Raw genomic sequence first — 21,547 nt, forward strand, 5'->3', positions numbered from 1 at the left:
CAAACACTTGAGGTCAGTTTTTGATATTAATACATATGTATCTGTACTGATTTAACTGTTGTATATTCTTTATATTTGTATAACATTATGTGCATAATCATTATTTTTGTATCAATCTTATAGATGTTTGTAAATATATGGAAGTCTTTCAGCCCTTTCCCCTCTTTCCCTGAAGAAGACCCTTACTACACATGTCGAAACGCGTTGGATTTTACCTGTCTGTCTGACAGTTGGCCTCTTCCACCTCTTTATGTTTCAATTTCATGTGTACTCCAGTGTCATCATGTGTTTTAGCTTTTTCTTTGATATGATGTTAATTAATAAAATTTGTACTTTTTACTAAAGATTCTTTCTTGAGTGTTCATGGTCCTTTAATGTCCCGATTTTTGAGTAAACTTTTCTTTTACAGGTTGTACAAGGGACGTTGTCCTGAACCTCGATTTTTCCTATCCAATTAGTCTCATCTACTTTTTGTCCAGAAACCCAAGGGGTTGTACGTGGCTGGGAGGAGGTTCTCCGTTCTTGCGCCCAACAAGAGTAACTGTGAGGACTTACAGTGTTCTGGCGCCACCAAAACCAAAGGCACAATTTTTCAGTCCTTGTTTAACAGGGGCATGTAATTACTATTTTTGAAATAATAGTTAAGTAGGGCCCATTCCTGCCCCCAACAAGACTAACTGTGAGGGGTTACAGTGTGCTGGCACCGCCAAAACCAAAGGCCTAATTTTTCTGCCCCTGTTTAACAGGGCCATGTAATTACCACTGCTCCCGAATAAAATCCATTTTTTAAAACTTATTTTTGCATTGATATATGTCCCCTGGGACAGGACTCGGGTCCCCAAACACTTTTTATGGCAATAACTTGCATATAAGCCTTTAAAATGAACACTTTTGATTTTTCACATTCGCGTCCCATAGACTTTAATGGTGTTCGCACAAATTTTTTGCCTGTTCGCATGTTCTGCTGTGAACCAAACCAGGGGGGGGAATGTTCGGCTCATCCCATTTCCATAGTGAGTATAACAAGCATACTTTACTGCATATACAGACTGATATTACTGTTGTGGGCTTAGTAACACTTTAACGTTTTTTATCTATCTACTTTGCAATACTGTACCCAGTTATAAAAAAAACACACATACGACTATGAATTTTCGATTATTTCTGTTGTGTTCACATTCAAATGACTTCTACAGAAAAAAATGTGGAACTAAGTGGCTTCACACTGATCCGTTGCACTTTGGCTGCAGCGCAGTGTATCTGCAGTATTCCTATGGCTTAGCTGCTCCTTCCTATAGACTTCCATTACGTCTCGCAGCTTTGGTACGTTTTCTAAAAGCACACCAAAACTGCGGGACATAATAGAAGTCTATGGGAAAGCATGGCTAACCTGCACAAAAACCGTGGGTACACTGCACTGCACCCATACTGAAGCCAACACACCATGGGGGAAGTGTGAATGTGCCCTTAGTAAATTTAATCTGCCATTATTTAAAGTCCATATGTATCAAGGAATATTACAACTAAAATTCTATGCAGACCAGGAGCAGTTGTATACAGGGCTTTTCTTGATGTCAGAACTGCTTTTCTGCTCATAAAAGTCAATAGAAATGGAAAAACCGCTTGCAGCAGCTTTGGAGGTCAAATGCAGTTCAGAAATACCTGTAGTTTTGGAGCTGGAACTCCTAAGTATCTCAAACTGATCACAAGAATAAGCTTTATACACCTGAAAGCACGCTGCTTCTTAAAACTTCAGTTCCAAGGCTGTCACAAGTTTGGTGTACTTTCTCCTTTAGGCCTTGTAAGCGGCCATAGGCAGTTGTGGCATGGTTTTACCACCCTCAACTTCCCAGCCACAAATTATCATGGCTACTGGCTACATTACTTCATGCTGCCTTGGTTGCAGTGCAGTACGGCAGCCTTTGGCTTTATTTAGACTCTCAGTTGGGGGGGGGGGGACAAGGCTCACCCTTCAACCTCTCCCCTTTAACCACTTTAGCCCCAGAAGATTTGGCTGCTCAATGACCAGGCCATTTTTTGCGATACGGATCTGCATCGCATTAACTGACAATTGCATGGTCGTGCGACCTTGTACCCACACTTTTTCCCACAAATAGAGCTTTCTTTTGGTGGTATTTGATCATCTCTGCGGTTTTTATTTTTTGCGCTATAAACAAAAAAAGAGCGATCATTTTGAAAAAAACACAATATTTTGTACTTTTTCCTATAATAAATATCCCCAATTTATTTTAAAAAAAGCTAATTTTTTCCTCAGTTTAGACTGATATGTATTCTACATATTTTTGGTAATAAAAATCACAATAAGTGTATATTGATTGGTTTGCTCAAACGTTATAGCGTCTACAAAATAGGGGAAAGATTTATGGCATTTTTATTATTATTATTATTATTTTTACTGGTAATGGCGGTGATCAGCGATTTTTATTGGGACTGCAACATTATGGCGGACGGATCGGACACTTTTGACACATTTTTGGGACCATTGGCATTTATACAGCAGGGTGATCAAGGGGTTAACTGTGTTACCTAGGAAGTGATTCTAGCTGTGGGGGGATGGGACTGCCTGGGTGAGGAGACCAATCATTGTTCATACTTAGTATGAACAACAGATTGCTCTCTCCATACCCCTGACAGCATGGAGATCTGTCTGTTAACATTGACAGATTTCCATTCTGTCTCTGTGTGGAGTGATCAGGGGTGCCTGGCTGTCATCACGACCGCTGGGCACACGCATCAGCTCCATATTCAAAAGTCGAGCTAGCGTATAGCTACGATGGTTTGCCCAGGGGAGCCAACCTGCCGCAGTATAACTGCGGCGGCTGGTCGGGAAGGGGTTAAGCTACATTAGGCAATTGACGCAGATGTTTACATGGCGTGACTGCGATGCTTTACGCCCATGGCAAAGTTGACCCGACATGTAGCAATCATGGGTGGCAAGCCTCTTGAGCAAGATCCGAATGTGGATCGGGCTTCAGAGGCAAGGGAGATTTCAACACATGTCTAAATTTAACCTTTCAGTGGTTAAAATTTACCCTTTCAGTGGTTAAAACAAATGGTGAGGAGGTGACTTATCCCCTCTGAGCCAACTGTCAAATGCTTCTGAAAAGCAATTCAGAGGGGCGGTGAACGAAAGTGTAAATGAGGCCTTAACCTCCCAAATTTGGCATTTTTCCTTGTAAGAGCTCTTCTATCAACTACATTGCTCAAATCTGGTCAAATATGGCCTGTGATGTGATCTTTGCATTTTAAAAAATTTGACAGTAGAAATCTGACAGCTTGGTCAGGCATTTTTTTTTTTTCAAACGAGTTGAGGGATAGTCAGGAGCATGAACAGGATAGGTAATACTCACCCCTTTATGAATAGACAGATTTTTCTGAATGACAGGGAATATAATTCTTGTTGCAGGAATGTCCACTAATTTTACTTTATAAATAGGGTGAATGTTGCCCCAACAAAATTGAGAGCATTTTGAACAATGTTGGTTAAGTTTGCATATATTTATCAACTGTCCCATATAGAGTACAGGATAGAAGATTATCTGTTTGCAGTAGTGACTGGACAGGGGCAACAGACTTGCACTTCAATTCTCTGCTCACTCATCACCACTTGCTGACTGCTGTTCATAGGCCACCATCTTCCCATCTCTGCTTATACCACGGGGCAGCGTGGCTTCTCATTATTTCAAGTTTTTTTATTGTGTTATTATAATATTATGTACTGAGGCTTTAGCAGTGAGCAAAGAGATAAGCCTATTCCAGGAAAATTTTCTGGACAGAAGCAAAATGTAGGAAACAAGTTACGTAGTGAATATATGACCACATTACAAACTGCACATATAATAGCACCATTTATAGAACACCGCTATCTGCAGAGCAGGGGATATAAGGGATAATCTACTAAAGCATGATTGCCGTTTTTTTAGTTCAATCTGATTTTATTGGAAATAGTGGAAGAAAGTTGCCGTTTTTTTAGTTCAATCTGATTTTATTGGAAATAGTGGAAGAAAGTTTCATATTACAGACAGATGTAAATAATATGATTAAATTGGTGTAGGAATTTCTCAATATCGAGCGATATTACAGTGTTTTGGTATAGTAGTATAGAATTCCATGAACATCTGAGAACATGAGAAAACAAGGATAACAGCACTATTAGTAACATAAGTAGTGCTAAATAGAAGAGGACTTTAGATACCCCACCAATGTTATACATTAATGGAACAATTGGAGAAAAACAGGGGTGGTTATAAGGGTAGTACAGTAACTCTGATATTATTGAAGTGTAAGTGGATAACGTAATTAAAGGACAAGAAAGAGGGAAAGTCAGGATGTAAGAAATGAAGAGGTAGCTTAATTTATTTGCCATTCTTCTTAAGATCAAACACAGTTTTTCCAAATCGTTTCTGGCCTATGAATCAGTTATATTTATAACATGTGCACTATATTATCATATATTATATTATTACTTTTGCCATATTTTGTCTGTAAAATTCAGCTCACAGATTATCATGAGTATTTTTGGTTGCTTTTGGATTTAGCTTGCTTATGACAGGAAATAATTGTTTACTTCTATGAATTCTATATTGAGGAAAAACAAAAACTGAGCACGGAGGAGATAAATGCATTTTAAATCATGAAATAATGAGAAACAAAGCTTTTACTAGTTAACTATTGGATTTGTTAAAATAAAAACTCCACACATATACAAAATTTAAAATTTACAATATACAATGAAAGTGAGTGTAATTAAAATAGTTTGATTAGAAAAAATACTGCAAGATAAAATAAAAAGCACAGCTCAAAAATCCCTACAACTAACGGAATTGATTGTATAGTCGGATAAAATACAATTCACCCATTGTGGTCTTTAGGGTGGATCTGGATCACAGTCGCCCTGGGCATCTCTCTTAGTTGAGGTAGGTCAAGGTTGGTGCTTATTTAAGGGGGGCAGGGGGATTATCTGGGGGTTGGTGGGCTTCTCAGCTCCTAGGGGAGACGGTTGGTTGGTGTGGGAGGGGGGTTGAGTTGATGGGGGGTTCCGGATTGCTCGGAGGGGGGGGGATATGATGATCTTTATTTTGTCTTCAATTCTATATTCAATAAACTTTTTGAGGAGGTAGCTTTTTGGGCATATGTACCTTTCAGTTTTCATTGGTTTATGTCTTTGTGGTTATACCCACCTTATACTGAATGGGGTAGCACCACCTCTGTTCACATATAAGCTACAGGGCTCCCAAGACCAATACCTGCTTTGGTTGTAAGTTACAAGTTCTCCCTATGTGGTAACTAACAATTCCAAAGAACTTGTTATTAGACAATAGGGTCAAATTATTGCAGACTATGCAAGAAAATCAGAAGTATTAACAAACCACATCATTCATAATAGTATATTTGTTTGTACCTGAAAAATAAGAAGTGCCGATACTCAACTCTTATTGATGCCCTCCACCATTTACACAATGTAAACCAGATAAGATACCAACCAGTGTTGATCTCATATATACTGTAGATAAGTAAGTCAAAACATCTTGACTCCTCTGGTGTTTTGATTGTCTGCTACCTGCTCTGGACTTCTTTTGACTGGTCTGTCTCTCCTCTTCGTTCTTGTAAGTGTATTCTCCAAAGCAGCCTAAGGGAAGGGACACAAGAAATCATTCTCTAGTAGTCCATCAACATATAAAACACATCAACGTACTTATTATTTAAGGTTAAAATCATTACTTTCTTCTAAAAACTCCCAAATATATGTCAAATGTACTTTATGTAAAACTAATCATCTATATGTGGAAAAAAGGAAGAGAAAGAGTTCACAGGGAGGTGACTACAGTAGCTGCTCCAGCAATCAATGAAGGTAAGAGGTCATATAAACCGATTGAAACCAACACTGGCAGCACCTGAAAGACTCCAGATGATTTTCTACCCATATCTACGAATAGAGTCAAAACCACCCATGGGGTTTATTGGGTTTGCATAGTGATGGAGGGCAGAGTGCTGATTGTTGTTTGTGACTTTGCAGGCACTGAAGAGTAGTTGCAAGAACTAATATATTAGCTGGAGGAGCCTGGGCATATTGATAAATATTTTATTTATTTATGTGTGTATTATGAATTGTATGTATGAAGCCTTTAGTGGTACATAACGGTATGCATATTTATATATTTATTTTCTGTTTTATTTTTTAAGCATGGATGAAGAACATTCTGCTTGCTGCTGGGCCTCTTAATGGACTCCCAATGCAAAAATAGGAAAGAAAAAGCATGATCATCCATTCAGCTTTGCAGTGTTTATAATTGGCTACATTTTATATCTAGAAGATTAAAAAATGGGTCTTCATGCAAGATCTGCCGGTGACATCCTTACAAGCTGCTGCGTAGGGAAGACTTTGTCTCACCACAGCCACAAACATCCATTTGTTCATAAGAAACTAAGACTTATTCGAATACTGGGTCTTTTCCTAAGCATAACAGCCATAAGCACTTTGTCCTCCGCAGTCGGTGCCTTTTTAAAGAGAGAACTTTACAACAGTGATGTGTCCAGTGCTACAAACAGCCATTCTCTACTGCAGCGGCATCAACGAAATCTGATGGACTTTGCAGAACAAAATCAGAATGATACCCCTGGCTCTACTATATCTATGAACTACAAGGCAGGGGAAAATAAATCCCTTTCCAAAGGTGAATATCCAGAAGACATTTTTTCATTAGAAGACAGAAAGAGAGGTGCTGTTGTACTCCATATATTTGGGATGATATACATGTTCATAGCATTAGCTGTAGTTTGTGATGAATTTTTCGTTCCTTCATTGACAGTTATCACCGAAAAACTGATGATTTCTGATGATGTGGCAGGGGCAACATTTATGGCTGCTGGGGGATCTGCACCAGAACTGTTTACATCGTTAATAGGAGTATTTATATCACATAGCAATGTTGGTATTGGGACCATTGTTGGATCAGCAGTATTCAATATCCTGTTCGTTATTGGGATGTGTGCTTTGTTTTCTAAGGAGGTATTAAACCTAACCTGGTGGCCACTGTTTCGAGATGTGACATTTTACATCCTGGGATTGATTATGCTCATAACGTTTTTCTTGGACAATTTGATCAACTGGTGGGAAAGCCTTTCACTGCTTTCGGCATATTTAACCTATGTCACGTTTATGAAGTACAATGTCCAGATGGAGAGCTGGGTGAAGGGGAAGCTGAACAGGAACAAGGTTGTTAAGGTATCATCAGCCAATTCTGATGGAAAGGTTGGTTTGTTTCAGTTCTGTCTATTTTTAACATGGTTTTGAAGGAAAATTCGATTTATGTAACCTCCCCACCACCGGATCCTACACTTTCTACTACTTTCTACTGTAAGCTTAGGTGAGAATATACCACTGGCCTCAAAAAAGAAAATGGGCTGGGAAAAAAGACAGTCAGATTGTATTGCTGTTGTTTGGGTCTGAAGAATTTCCCACAGGGTTCAAACTAAGAATTCACCTAATTTATGGAATAGATAGGTTAATATGATGGTGGGCAGTGTTGATCACCTAGTTTGTATTTTAAAGACTGCTTGTAGGGGGGGGGGGGCAGTGTGGTATGGCTGCAATAACACACACAGTCCAAGTGTGATGAAAAAATGCAGCAGTTCACAATAAACAGTGGAAAGACAACCCAACTGGGAAAACTCACAGGTCCAACATCATGCAAAGAGCAGGTTTCAGACAAACTAACAGTGCCTGTTAGGAGGGGCAGAGAGCGGCCTCTCATGCCGAAGCGGGAAAATGTCCTGAGAAGTTGTGAGCCCTACACTTTCCCTCCTCATCAGGAACCTTTCCCTGTCGCTAGCTCTGTCCCTAACAGGTGGGGTACCTGTCCCTACTCTACTCACTAAATGCGTTCCAAGCATGGGAGCCCTACATAAGCTTTGCCTGACCCAAGATGGCTGCTAGAGTCACATGGAGTGGCAGCATCTAATTGGATAGCTTCCCCAGTGACCCAGGAAACCACAGAGGAACCATGTTTCAATAGATTTCCTCTCCAGCTGCAGTGCCTTTGTGGAAGAAAAAGTAGCCTGCACCTGCCTACTTTCACTGTTTTGGCCTCTTCTCTATTTATCGTGGTAATTTGGTCAAAAAATTTGAAGAGAAGCTGCTTCTAGTGGGCCACAGATATCCCTTACAGTTCATAGAAAATATTCTTTAGTGTCTGAGCTCGGAATTAACAAATGCATGATGAATTGCAAAAATATAGACTCATATAGACTCGATGATTTGTCTGATTGCCACTCAGCAGTCAAAAAGGTTTATTCTTTATCACGAAAAATTGTCACATGCTAAAATATGGTTTTACTTCCTCTGGATCAGCAGTCGCTTTCAATGTAGATGTCAAATGAAATTTTTTGTTACAAACTTGGACCCAATATAATTTTACATCTAACAAGCTAGGTAACGGGGCACCAACACAATCAGCTCTGCTGTATCGCTCCGCCGTTTGTGGCCACTGAACCAACGTGCATTCCAAGCTAGGGGGAGTAGGATCTACTGGTTCAGTATCCACGAACAGCGGAGCGATACAGCTGAGCTGATTGTGTTGGTGTCCCGTAGACACCCGCAATATGTGAGTAGCACTTGCATGTTTTTAGAAGCCTTCTTTTATCAATAAAACGTACTACACTATGTTATACTCTCTGGCATCTTTTAACCCTATCATGTTGGAGTAGAACTACCAACATGATCACAAGACTGGAATAATAAGAAGCGGAAGAGATTCAGCAGCAAGGATTACAGTGTATAGGCTGCTTGTCTCACACTTGCTTCTGGTAAGTGTACACTTCACCTGGGCTGTAGAAAGAGCACCTATTTACTGGATAAGAAGAATTTAGTGTATTACGTATCCGCTGCAGGACCACCCGCTGCAGTTATACTGCGGCAAGGTGGCTGGATAGCGCCAATCGCTGTAGGTGTACGTCCATCCGTGCATGCGATAGAGCGGGCGCGCCAATGTCCGCCGGCGATCCGCGATCGCGGTATACAGAGGCAGAATGGGGATCTGCCTATGTTAAATAAGGCGGATCCCCGTTCTGACAGGAGACATCATGGAGATCTGCTGTTCCCAGTCATCGGGAACAGCGAGCTCTGTAGTGTTCCTGGCAGCCCATCCCCCCTATAGTTAGAACATTCCCAGGGAACACAGTTAACCCCTTGATCACCCCCTAGTGTTAACCCCTTCCCTGCCACTGTCATTTATACATTAACCAGTGCATTGATCAGTGCCATTACCAGTAAAAACAATAAAAAATAAATAAAAGTCCCTAAAACTATCCCATAGTTTGTAGACATGACAACTTTTGTGCAAACCAATCAATATACGCCTATTGTGATTTTTTTTTTCCCCAAAAATATGTAGAAAAATATATATTGGCCTAAACTGATGAATAAATTTGTTTTTTTTATATATATTTTTTAAAGTAAAAAAAATATTTTTTTTTTCTCAAAATTGTCACTCTTTTTTTGTTTAAAGCACAAAAAATAAAAACCGCAGAGGTGATCAAATACCACCAAAAGAAAGCTCTATTTGTGGGGAAAAAAATGGACATCAATTTTGTTTGGGTACAGCATTGCACAACCACGCAATTGTCAGTTAAAGCGAGGCAGTGCCGTATCGCAAACAATGCCCTGGTCAGGACATGGCTAACTCCTTTCGGGGCTGAAGTGGTAAAGTTGTCACATGGTGAACTAAGGGAGCTTTGGAAACTAGATTGAATGGAATTAGCTTCATTTTTCCATCTAATATGCAATTATTTGGACTTGTTTGATCACGAAGGAGACAATGATTAGAGCTCAAGCGATTATGGTTCATGTTTTTTTTGGATTTTGATCTAAAGTTGTTTCTATTGTACCAAAACCTAGTGCCTACCTTGTTTATTTTACATTGGTATATGAGGCGTACTTACACTTTTTGGATGGGCAGCTGGTTTGAATCTATATGGTTGGGTTGGTTTATTTCCAGTTTTTTATTGGTTTTTTTTTTGCTTTCAATACCTTTTGAGGAACTATACAAGGAGGTGCCCCTATTTGTGCACCTCGTGTTCCAAAACATGGTGACAAAAAATTGCAACTTCAAAAAACATACCTCCTACTACCTTTTAGGACCTCAAGAAATTAGTGAGTACATCAGGACTGATTGATTTTCAAAAATATATATTATAGTTTGTAGATTGTATATGTTTCACACAGACTAAATAATATACACTGATTTGGGTTATTTTTACCAAAGCAATGCAGCAGAATACATTTTAGCCCAAATTTATGAAGAAAGATTATTAGTTTGCAAAATTTTATAGCAGAAACAAAGAAAAAAAGTGTTTTTTTTTTATCAAAATGTTTGATCTTTCTTCGTTTATTTAGGAAAAAACAGTGGTGATTAAATACAACCAAAAGAAAGCTCTATCTATCTCCAAAAATATTTCTAATGTCATACGGGTATAGTGTTGTATGACTGAGGAACAAAAGACAGGTGAGGTGAAAGTAGTTTAGCAGTTGGTTAAGGAGGGACACAGTAAGAAAGATACTCCTTCTACCCTGCTCTCCATTCAACCGTTGTTTTTTTAAAAACCTGCCCACAGATGAAAACACCTGTACTGCTCCACCCTCTTATCTCACAGTGTGAGATACCCTTGCTTCTTTGTAAGATTTGCTAGTGACAATTGTGAACTTGTTAAAATAGGTTTAATGACACCTCAACCTCCTTCTTCTATGTAAACAAAGCAGATCTCCGTTCTGACAGAGGGGAAGGGATGGATTTTGTGTCCCTGCAAAGCAGGGAATAAAATCATTCTCTTCCCTTAGTAAAATCAGCACACACATATCACAAAAACGCTGACTAGGCACACAGTTAACACTTTGATCCCCCTAGATGTTTAACCCCTTCCCAATCAGTGTTATTCGTACAACGACAGTGCATATTTTTTAACACTGATCATTGTATTATTGTCACTGGTTCCCACAAAGTGTCAAAGGTGTCAGTTAGTGTCCGATTGACCGCCGCATAAACTGCAGTCCCGCTCTAAGTTGTTGACCGCCACTATTACTAGTATAAAAAATAAATAAACAAAAAATCCATAAATATATACCATAGTTTGTAAACGCTATAATGTTCATGTAAACCAGGGGTCTCCAAACTTCCTAAACAAAGGGCCAGTTTACTGTCCTTCAGGCTTTAGGAGGGCCGGACTGTGGCCAGTGGGAGTAATAAAGGTTTCAACATCAGTGGGAAAAAATAACGCCCCATTGTTTGTTTCAGTGAGAGTTATTGCGCCCCGTTATTGATGTAAGTGGGAGGAATTGTGCCCCATCATTGATGTCATAGGGCCCCATTATTTGTGTCATTGGGAGGAATTGTGCCCCATCATTGATATTATTGGGAGGAATTGTGCCACTTCATATGTGTCTTATTGGTGAGAGTTATGCCCTATTGCTGGTGTTAGGAGACCAATGGTATAAACCAAAAAATATATACGCTTATTGGGATTTTACCAAAAACATGTAGCAGAGTACATATTGGCCTAAATTGATGAAGAAATGTGATTGTTTAAGTTTTTTATTAAAAATGCAAAAAATATAAAACGCAGTGGTGATCAAATACCATCAAAAGAAAGCTCTATTTGTGGGAAAAAATTACATAAATTTTATTTGGGTACTGTGTTGCATGATGGCGCAATTGTCAGTTAAAGTAACGCAGTGTTGTATCGAAAAAAATAGTCTGGTCATAAAGGGGGTAAATCTTCCTGAGATGAAGTGGTTAATAAGGATCAGTATCTGAATATTTTGCTATTTTATTTGGTTAATGCCAATCATGTGGGACTGTAATAAACGTTATGCAACTTAATGTTGATCTATAAATACAGTTCAGTAGTACAGTTCATAAACACTACTGCAAAGACTCCTTACTGAATATGGATGCAAGTACATAAGAAAAAGTGACATTACTGCAGGAGATGTCACGGGTCTCTTAGAGGTGAGAAGCACAGCCTGTACGTAGGAAGTGTACTTTATGTAGCAGCTGACTCAGGTTGGGAACAGGTGGTGGTCTGAAGATGGCAGTTCTGTTAGTGGAGTGGTAAGATAGGTTCCATTAATGCACTTATTAGGATGACTGGGCTACTGCAGTGTGGTCCTTGTTCAAGAAGCAGGGCTAGCCTAGCACCAGACTTGGCATCACCACAAATTCAAGGTCTTGAATGGGTATAATGAAGTAATCTTTGCTCCTCATCGGGTCTAATTGCAAAGATTTGCTGCAGGACCTGTAAACAACACAGCATAACACATAAACACGCAAAGCTAAGTGGGTGACTGAGCCAGCAACTGGCTTAAAAACCTGGCCCCTGTGAAACTGTTCTGCATGTGCTGAACCTTTTGCTGTGGGCTGGAAGAATTTGGCCATGGAAACATCCTGATCATCAGTGGTACAGAGCAACCTATTACCCATCAGCACACTGATATTTTGAGAGTGAGGCCTCATTTTTGGGAAACCCTCACAAAGCAGCCACTAATGACCTTTGTGGACATACAAGCCAGAATCAGCATAGTGAGGAGCTGCACACTCACTATCCCTATAGCCATGGAGATTCTGGTATACCTGTTTCTGTTACATTCCAGCATTGCTCTTGTAACATAACATGTTGGAGCTTATCAATACTAGCTTTATAGTTTTATATATTGTACCAGACAAAACATAAGAACAATGTTAACTATTAACCTTTGCTTCTATTCAAAGTAAAACATTTATTGAATAAGGGGTTAACATTACAAAAGATACATTTCAGCAAAATCTTTTCTCTCTTTGATAAAACAGATTTTTTTTCACACAACCTAGAAGGTGATAATGCTTGAAATAGCATTTAGCCTAACTTTACTACATCATGCACATAGATCAATATGTCTTTTAAACAGAGCCCAGTTTTATCAAGGATCTCAAAGTGTGCATTTTTAACATATGCATTTTATTATTATTAGGTACAAGCACCAATATTTGTCAATATTTTCTTGGCCTTCTGGTGCTGATGGCTTATTTCCTTAGACAAATACATCCATACCAAACTTGATTTGCTTCCTAAAGCCCAAACTGCATTATATGGCTGTTTCCCTCTGTACTATGGAGCAGTTAAAGCTGTGTTGGTTAAAGTCAAGTTGGTGATGAGTCATGTGATAAGGAGAAGTAAAATTGTTCTGTGTGCATGGTGAATGATGCATCTAGTATGTAATTTCTTTGGAATTTTTACGTCTCTTCTATGTGTCTAATATCTTTTTTTCCTTATTATTCTCATTGTTTGGTGAATTGATTGGCAGTTGGGAGATATTACTAATAGTGTGGCCACCTAAGTCTATTGAGACCCATAAAAGACAATATCAACACCACTCTACTATATAAGGTAGTAGTGGTATTGCACAGTGTTAGCTACAATCACCCTCAGTAACAAAACACATTTTAATTGATTGTGCAGGAGAAAGCAATGGCATTTCTCTTTGATGTCCAAACACAAATGCAACCATGGCAAAGTTGTTGGTAAGGGCATATGCAATCCTTCTTTACACAGCACCCAGTAGCTAAGAATCTTTCCAAATACATGCGGTGTTTGAGATGTAGTTGAACTAACACCTTTAAAACTTCTTGTTAAGAAAGAAATCAGAAGTTACAAAGATAGACACTATAGAGTGTACTCTATTTAGGGCCCCTTAGATTTTTATGAAAGCCAACTGGATTTTAAAGTAAAATATGTTTGTTTTTTTGTTTTTTACAAATCATGGTGTACATAAATTCTAGTCACCAGTGAGAGGAAAAGGTATGGGAAACAACATTGGTAGGTGGCAGGGAAAGGGCAAGAAGTTTATTCTTTATGCTATCTATTCTTGGAACATTTCCATTAGGCAAGTCCCAGCGAATTGCATACATGCTTGCAGGATTAAGAAAGACTTGTCCAACAGGTCATAAAAGTTCATCCTTGTCTTTTGTCCCAGGCCTCGAGTTGAGCTTTGTGCAGATGATTACACAGGATGATAGTAGGATCATAGCCTTTATCTGCTATTTGTAGTCTGTTTTTTTTAGGAGGTATATATTGGTTTTATGACAAAGTTGCATAGGTATTAATTTTATCAGTGTCAACAGACACCACTTGAATATAGCATATGCAATGTATGATGGCACAATAGCGACTGTAAAGGATATCTGTCTCCTAATCTTGAACATTGACATCCTGAATTTTAACAAACCAAAGAAGCTTGGCATTGACCATTTCCAATCAGAATTATATATTATATATTGCTCAAAAAGGCCAGAAAACAAGTTTCAAGCCTAATTCAGGTGACTACCCTTTAACACAACTATAAGTCAGAGTTATATCCAAATGTAGATTACTAGAGTAAAAGGCCTAAGATCAAACACAGAGTGAGACAGATACAGTATAAAAAAGGGAACCCAAATTACTGGATAATTCTTGTAACTAGAAAAAGGCTGGAGAGTGACTCTTCAATTTAATTTGCGTCTTATGTATTTCTGTGGAGTTCAGCTTTAAAAGAAGACTATTAAATATTGCATAGTTTAGAGGCACTCATTCCTTAGATTGACTTCATCTCTGTACTGTGAGTAAACCTAGACAGAGAAAAATCCCATGGATTTCCACCTCTTAAGTATCTTCTGTACAACTCCATAACACCTAAATTATTGCTGAACTATCTGAACAGTTTCATTTAAGCTATACATAGAAAAGGTGACACTCAGTTTATTTTTTCAAAATCTAATACATGTCACAGCTTGACACATTGCCTGTGTGAAATATTTCTGTAATCACAATTTGCTATTTTGCTACATTGGCTATAACCCTTTAGATGCACCTAACCTGCAAATTGTTAAATGTTTGATCCCTATGTGGACTGTAGACAACATGACTGTTTTAGCAATCTGCAAAAAAAAAAAAAAAATCACAATTTCTTGTGTGAAGATTCCTGAAATAGATGTGTGGCTGTGAAAGAGAAAAGTGTAAAATGTAACAATCTGTGCAATTTATAAAAAGGGAAAAAAACTCACAAGGCAGTCCTGTTTAAACACATTATAACGCTGTGACCTTTCCATTTTGAAATACAATTACCGAAAAACGCATAACTGTCACTTTTTTTGAAAATAGGTATCCATATCCTGCCGTGTTAGCTTTGTTAATTGATCCTAAGAACTATATGCAGGGTGCAATAACCTGAATCAGTCAATCAACACTATACATATATTTTACATATATATATATATATATATATATATATATACATTGCCTTGAAAAAGTATTCATACCCCTTGAAATTTTCCACATTTTGTCATGTTACAACCAAAAACATAAATGTATTGTATTGGGATTTTATGTGATAGACCAACACAAAGTGGCACATAATTGTGAAGTGAAAGGAAAATGATAAATGGTTTTCAAATTTTTTTACAAATAAATATGTGAAAAGTGTGGCATGCATTTGTATTCAGCCCCCTTTACTCTGATACCCCTAACTAAAATCTAGTGGAACCAATTGCCTTCAGAAGTCACCCAATTAGTAAATAGAGTCCACTTGGGGGTAATTTAATCTCAGTTTAAATACAGCTTTTCTGTGAAGCCCTCAGAGGTTTTTTAGAGAACCTTAGTGACCAAACAGCATCATAATGGCCAAGGAACATGTCAGACAGGTCAGGGATAACGTTTTGGAGAAGTTTAAAGCAGGGTTAGATTATAAAAAACATCCCAAGCTTTGAACATCTCATGGAGCACTGTTCAATCCATCATTCGAAAATGGAAAGAGTATGGCACAACTGCAAACCTACCAAGACATGGCTGTTCACCTAAACTGACAGGCCAGGCAAGGAGAGCATTAATCAGAGAAGCAGCCAAGAGGCCCATGGTAACTCTGGAGGAGCTGCAGAGATCCATAGCTCAGGTGGGAGAACCTGTCCACAGAACAACTATTAGTCGTGCACTCCACAAATCTGGCCTTAATGGAAGAGTGGCAAGAAGAAAGCTATTGTTGAAAGAAAGGCATAAGAAGTACCGTTTGCAGTTTGTGAGAAGCCATGCGGGGGACACAGCAAACATGTGGAAGAAGGTGCTCTGGTCAGATGAGACCAAAATTTTACTTTTTGGCCTAAAAGCAAAATATGTGTGCTCAAAAACGATATGTGTGGTCAAAAACTAACACTGCACATCACCCTGAACACACCATCCCCACTGTGAAACATGGTGGTGGCAGCATCATGTTGTGGGGATGCTTTTCTTCAGCAGGGACAGGGAAGCTGGTCAGAGTTGATGGGAAGATGGATGGAGCCAAATACAGGGAAATCTTAGAAGAAAACCTGTTAGAGTCTGCAAAAGACTTGAGCCAGAGATACAATGCAATGGTTTAGATCAAAGCATATTCATGTGTTAGATGCCCCAATCAAAGTCCAGACCTAAATCCAATTGAGAATCTGTGGCAAGACTTGAAAATTGCTGTTTACAGTTGCTCTCTATCCAATCTGAAAGAGCTTGAGCTATTTTGCAAATAAGAATGGGCAAAAATTTCACTTTCTAGATGTGCAAAGCTGGTAGAGACATACCCAAAAAGACTTGCAGCTGCAATTGCAGCGAAAGGTGGTTCCACAAAGTATTGACTCAGGGGGGCTGAATACAAATGCACGTCACACTTTTCAGATATTTATTTGTTAAAAAAAATAAAAAACATTAATCATTTTCCTTCCACTTCACAATAATGTGCCACTTTGTGTTGGTCTTTCACATAAAATACATTTACGTTTTTGGTTGTAACATGACAAAATGTGGAAAATTTCAAGGGGTATGAATACTTTTTCAAGGCACTGTATATATATTTTTTAGTTGTTTATTTTTATCAATTTACAAAATGCAATGTGAGCGAACAGAAGAAAAATCTAATTCAAATCAATATTTGGTGTGGCCACCGTTTTGGCTTCAAAACAGCATGAATTCTTCTAGGAAAACTTGCACACAGTGTTTGAAGGAACTCGGCAGGTAAATTGTTCCAAACATCTTGGAGAACTAACCACTGATGCTGAAGAATATAGGGAGATACTTTTCCATCATGCCATAACATCAGGGAGACATGTGACAAGCCCCAAATTTATTCTGCAGCAGGACAACGACCTCAAACATACAACTAATGTCATTAAAGTGGAGCTCCACCCAAAAGGGGAAGTTCCGCTTGTCTGCTTCCTCCCCCCCTTCCACTGCCACATTTGGCACCTTTTGGGGGGGAGCGGGTACCCGGTTTTGACAGGTACCCTCTCCCACTTCCGACTCAGTTCGCCGCTTCCCCCTGTAGCCTTATAGGACACTTCACAGGTCCCAAAAGACTGCAGCCCATTCACAAAGTAGTAGGGAACCGGCTGTGAAGCTGCAAGGCTTCACTGCAGGTTTCCCTTAGTCAAGATGACTATGCCGGCATCCGATAGTCGATTAAAGAATCGGCTCAGGTGAGGACACCTGGGCAGGTAAATGCCCTAATATGAAAAAGTCAGCAGCTACAGTATTTGTAGCTGCTGACTTTTATTATATTTTTTTATGGGGGAGCCTGGAGCTCCTCTTTAAGAACTATCTTCAGCATAAAAAGAAGAACAAGGAGTCCTGGAAGTGATGGTTTGGCCCCCACAGAGCCATGATCTCAACATCATCAAGTCTGTTTGGGATTACATGAAGAGACAGAAGGATTTGAGACAGCCTGTGTCTACAGAAGATCTGTGGTTAGTTGTCCAAGATGTTTGGAACAACCTACCTGCTGAGTACTTTCAAATACTGTGCGCAAGTTTACCTTGAAGAATTGATGCCATTTGAAGGCAAAGAATGGTTGATTTCATTTGGATTTCTCTTCTTGTTATTTACTTTCTATTTTGTTCATTGATAAAAATAAACCTCTTGCTAGGCCAAGAGGTTGCTGACCCTACATCATCTTGTAACAGGAAGGGTCCTGTGTCACAGTGGCTGAGAAGTTTACACATACCTAGCCAATGTCTTTGAAATAATTCACTGTATTTTTATTACAGGATAAAACTGGCCTCAGCTCTCCATTTTGCAGATTACCAGGCTGCTTATTTACTGTCCAGCCACTACACAATGTTTGTGGCTATTGAATCTATAATTGTTATTTAAAGATACATAAAACCTAGCTTGTCTCTTTTATTTTAGCTGTCTATTCAAGTGTTCACATAGTGCCCTGACAAAAGCCAATTTCTACCAATCACATGCCTGAAGTCCATATTTTATATATAATTTATATATTTTTTGGAAATAATTAGGGATACAGGGATAAGAGCAGGTTTGGGGAATGTGGATTTGTAGTGTTATGCCCTGTACACGTCGGATTTTCCGACTGAATATGTTCGATGGGAGCCTTTTGTCGGAAATTCCGACCGCGTGTAGGCTCCATCGGACAGTTTCCATCGGAATTTCCGTCGCACAAAATTTGAGAGCTGGTTCTCAAATTTTCCGACAACAAAATCCGTTTGCGTAAATTCCGATCTTGTGTACACAATTCCGATGCACAAAGTGCCACGCATGTTCGGAATCAAGCAGAAGAGCTGCACTGGCTATTGAACTTCATTTTTCTCGGCGCATCATACGTGTTGTACGTCACCGCGTTCTTGACGTTATTAATTTCCAACCGATTTTGTGTGACCTTGTGTGTACGCAAGACAGGTTTGAGCCAACATCCGTCGGAAAAAAAACATGGATTTTGTTGTCGGAATGTCTGATCGTGTGTACGAGGCATAAGGCTCCATGCACACGGGAGTTTTGTGTTCTGCCTGTAGAAGCAGTTCAATGTTATCCTATGTGTCCATGAACATTAGGACGATTACAGGCATATTTTGAGCTCAACATTTAGAGGCAGGAAAAAAAAACCTTCTGGTTCGCATTTCTGATTGGAGCTTACTGGCAGAAAACAATTTTAATTCTTCTAAACTCGTCTAAACTTTGCACAAAAAAAATGCTCTATTATATATGCTCCGTGCACACTGGCTTAGAAAACACTGCTTCTACAGGATTTTTGTGTTCTGCCTGTAGAAGCAGCTCAATGTTATCCTATGTGTCCATGTACATTAGGATGTTAAGAGGCATATATTGAACCCTTCTGGTTCGCATTTCTGATTGGAGCTCACTGGCAGAAAAAAGTAAAACTCTCCTAAACTCGTCTAAACTTTGTACAAAAAATGCTCTATACGAGCATTTTTTACTCCCAAGATAAAAGACATTTTTTTTAAACCCAGAGTGCATGGACCTGTTTTTTACTCCCAAGAGAACAGACCTTTTTTTTAAGCCCAGGGTGCATGGAGTCTTAGACCTCATGTACACTGCTGCTGGTAAGGCATAATGTACACGGGACGCTGAGGCAACCTCTTCTGAACGATTTTTTTGACAGCTTGAAACTGGCGTTTAAAAACGCCTGTTTAGCCGCGTTTGAATGTCATATTTAGCTGCGTTTTGCCGCGTTCGTGTCTAGGAGCGTTTATTTCAGATAACATCATAAGACCCTGTAAAAAACTGTATTATTTAACTATTGCAGCCAGTCTGTGAGACCAGAGTGAGTAGCAGCAGTTGAGAGAGCAGCAGTGTATTTGTATCTACCTCAATTTCGGTGCTTTTACCATGGATCCCATAATGAGCATATGTGAGGAAATTAAAAAAGCCAGATATTTCATGCAACTATGTTTGATAAACGAAAACACGGCTAAATGCCGGTACCGCATTTAGCCGAATTTAGACACGTTTGGCGTCTGAAACGTCGGAAACTTAGGCGTGTGAACTCATTTTTTCGGAACTAAGCGCAGCATGCAAATGCAGCTAAACGGACATTTTTAAACGCCAGTTTCAAGCTGTCAAGAAAAAAGTTCAGAAGAGGTTGCCTGAGCGTCCCGTGTACACATTGCTCACATTTGGCGAGTGGAAAAATGAGGAGGGCAGGTATGGACAGGGCTGTGCTGTCCTGGGAATGTATAGCCAGTGCAACCCCCCCCCGCGCCGCGCACAGGCTCGCAGCACGGCCATTTCTATAGGAATTGTACAGCCACCTGGGACCACCCGTCTCCACCTCCCTCCTGTCGCACATCCCGCCCCCACACAGGCTCACATCGCGGGCTTTCAATAGGAGTTGAACAGCCACCTGGGACGGCCCCTCTCCACCTCCCTCTTGCCGCACATCTAAGGAGTGGGGTGGTGCATGTCTCTGCAAGGCAGTCCTAAATGCGCAGGCTCGAATACTCTTGGCCTGCTCCTAGTGTGCACCGATGCTTGACCCCCATGGTTGCAGCAGGAGAATGGTAACTATGACATTGTGCTGTGATTGGAAGCAGTACATGTGCTGGAGGCATTGGTATAATGGGGGATTGAACAAGATGTGCTGGGTGAGAGGGGGGGAGGATTGAGAGCATAGATGCACTGGATTGGGGGTGTTAATTGGAGGCATAGGTCTGAATAATACCTTTTCCTCCAATTCCACCCCCCCCCCCACTCTATCATACCTATGCCTCCATATCCACCCCCCCCCCCAATCCATCATACCTATGCCTCCAATTCCACCCCCCCAACCTAACATACCATATGATAAATTGAGGGGGGGTGGATTTGGAGGCATAGGTATGATGGATTGGGGAGGTGGAATTGGAGGCATAGGTATGATGGATTGGGGGAGGTGGAATTGGAGGCATAGGTATGATGGATTGGAGGGGTGGGGTGGTGTAATTGGAGGCATAGGTATGATGGATTGGGGAGGTGGAATTGGAGGCATAGGTATGATGGATTGGGGGAGGTGGAATTGGAGGCATAGGTATGATGGATTGGAGGGGTGGGGTGGTGTAATTAGAGGCATAGGTATGATGGATTGGGGAGGTGGAATTGGAGGCATAGGTATGATGGATTGGGGGAGGTAGAATTGGAGGCATAGGTATGATGGATTGGAGGGTTGGGGTGGTGTAATTGGAGGCATAGGTATGATGGATTGGGGAGGTGGAATTGGAGGCATAGGTATGATGGATTGGGGGAGGTGGCATTGGAGGCATAGGTATGATGGATTGGGGGGGGGGGGGTGAGGGGTAGAATTGGAAGCATAGGTATGATGGATTGGGGGAGGTAGAATTGGAGGCATAGGTATGATGGATTGGGGCTGGAATTGAAGGCATAGGTATGATGGGAAGGGAGGAGGAATGAGAGGCATAGGTATGATGGATTGGGAGGGGAGGGGTGGAATTGGAGGCATAGGTATGATGGATTAGGGGGAAAATTAAAAGCATAGATGCGCTGGAATGGGGGGGAGGTGATTGGAGGCATAGGTGTGCTGGAGAGGGGAGGTTGGAAGACAAGGGGGTTGATTTACTAAAGGCAAAAAGAGTGTGCACTTTGCAAAGTGCATTGCATTCTGCAAGTGCAGTTGCTCCAGAGGTTAGTAAACGAGCAGAAGCTCTGCTGACTTCCATCATCCAAACATGTGCAAGCAAAAATGCTGTTTTTTTAT

General features: G+C 40.1%; 1 protein-coding gene across 11 annotated transcripts in view; it reads left to right on the forward strand.

Annotated features, from left to right (window-relative positions):
- The window catches only part of SLC24A2 (solute carrier family 24 member 2), a 273,770-nt gene that overhangs the window by 51,013 nt on the left and 201,210 nt on the right, over positions 1 to 21,547 (forward strand). For 10 of the 11 annotated variants that reach the window (XM_073636393.1, XM_073636481.1, XM_073636455.1 and 7 more), the window contains one exon: positions 6,205 to 7,273. In XM_073636393.1, coding sequence (XP_073492494.1) covers positions 6,344 to 7,273 — 930 coding nt within the window. In that variant the 5' untranslated portion in view covers positions 6,205 to 6,343. The remainder of the gene's footprint in view (positions 1 to 6,204; positions 7,274 to 21,547) is intronic. The other variant, XM_073636439.1, reaches the window with a different exon arrangement.

The sequence above is a fragment of the Aquarana catesbeiana genome, linkage group LG01 (assembly GCF_042186555.1).
Source record: "Aquarana catesbeiana isolate 2022-GZ linkage group LG01, ASM4218655v1, whole genome shotgun sequence".
NCBI lineage: Eukaryota > Metazoa > Chordata > Amphibia > Anura > Ranidae > Aquarana > Aquarana catesbeiana.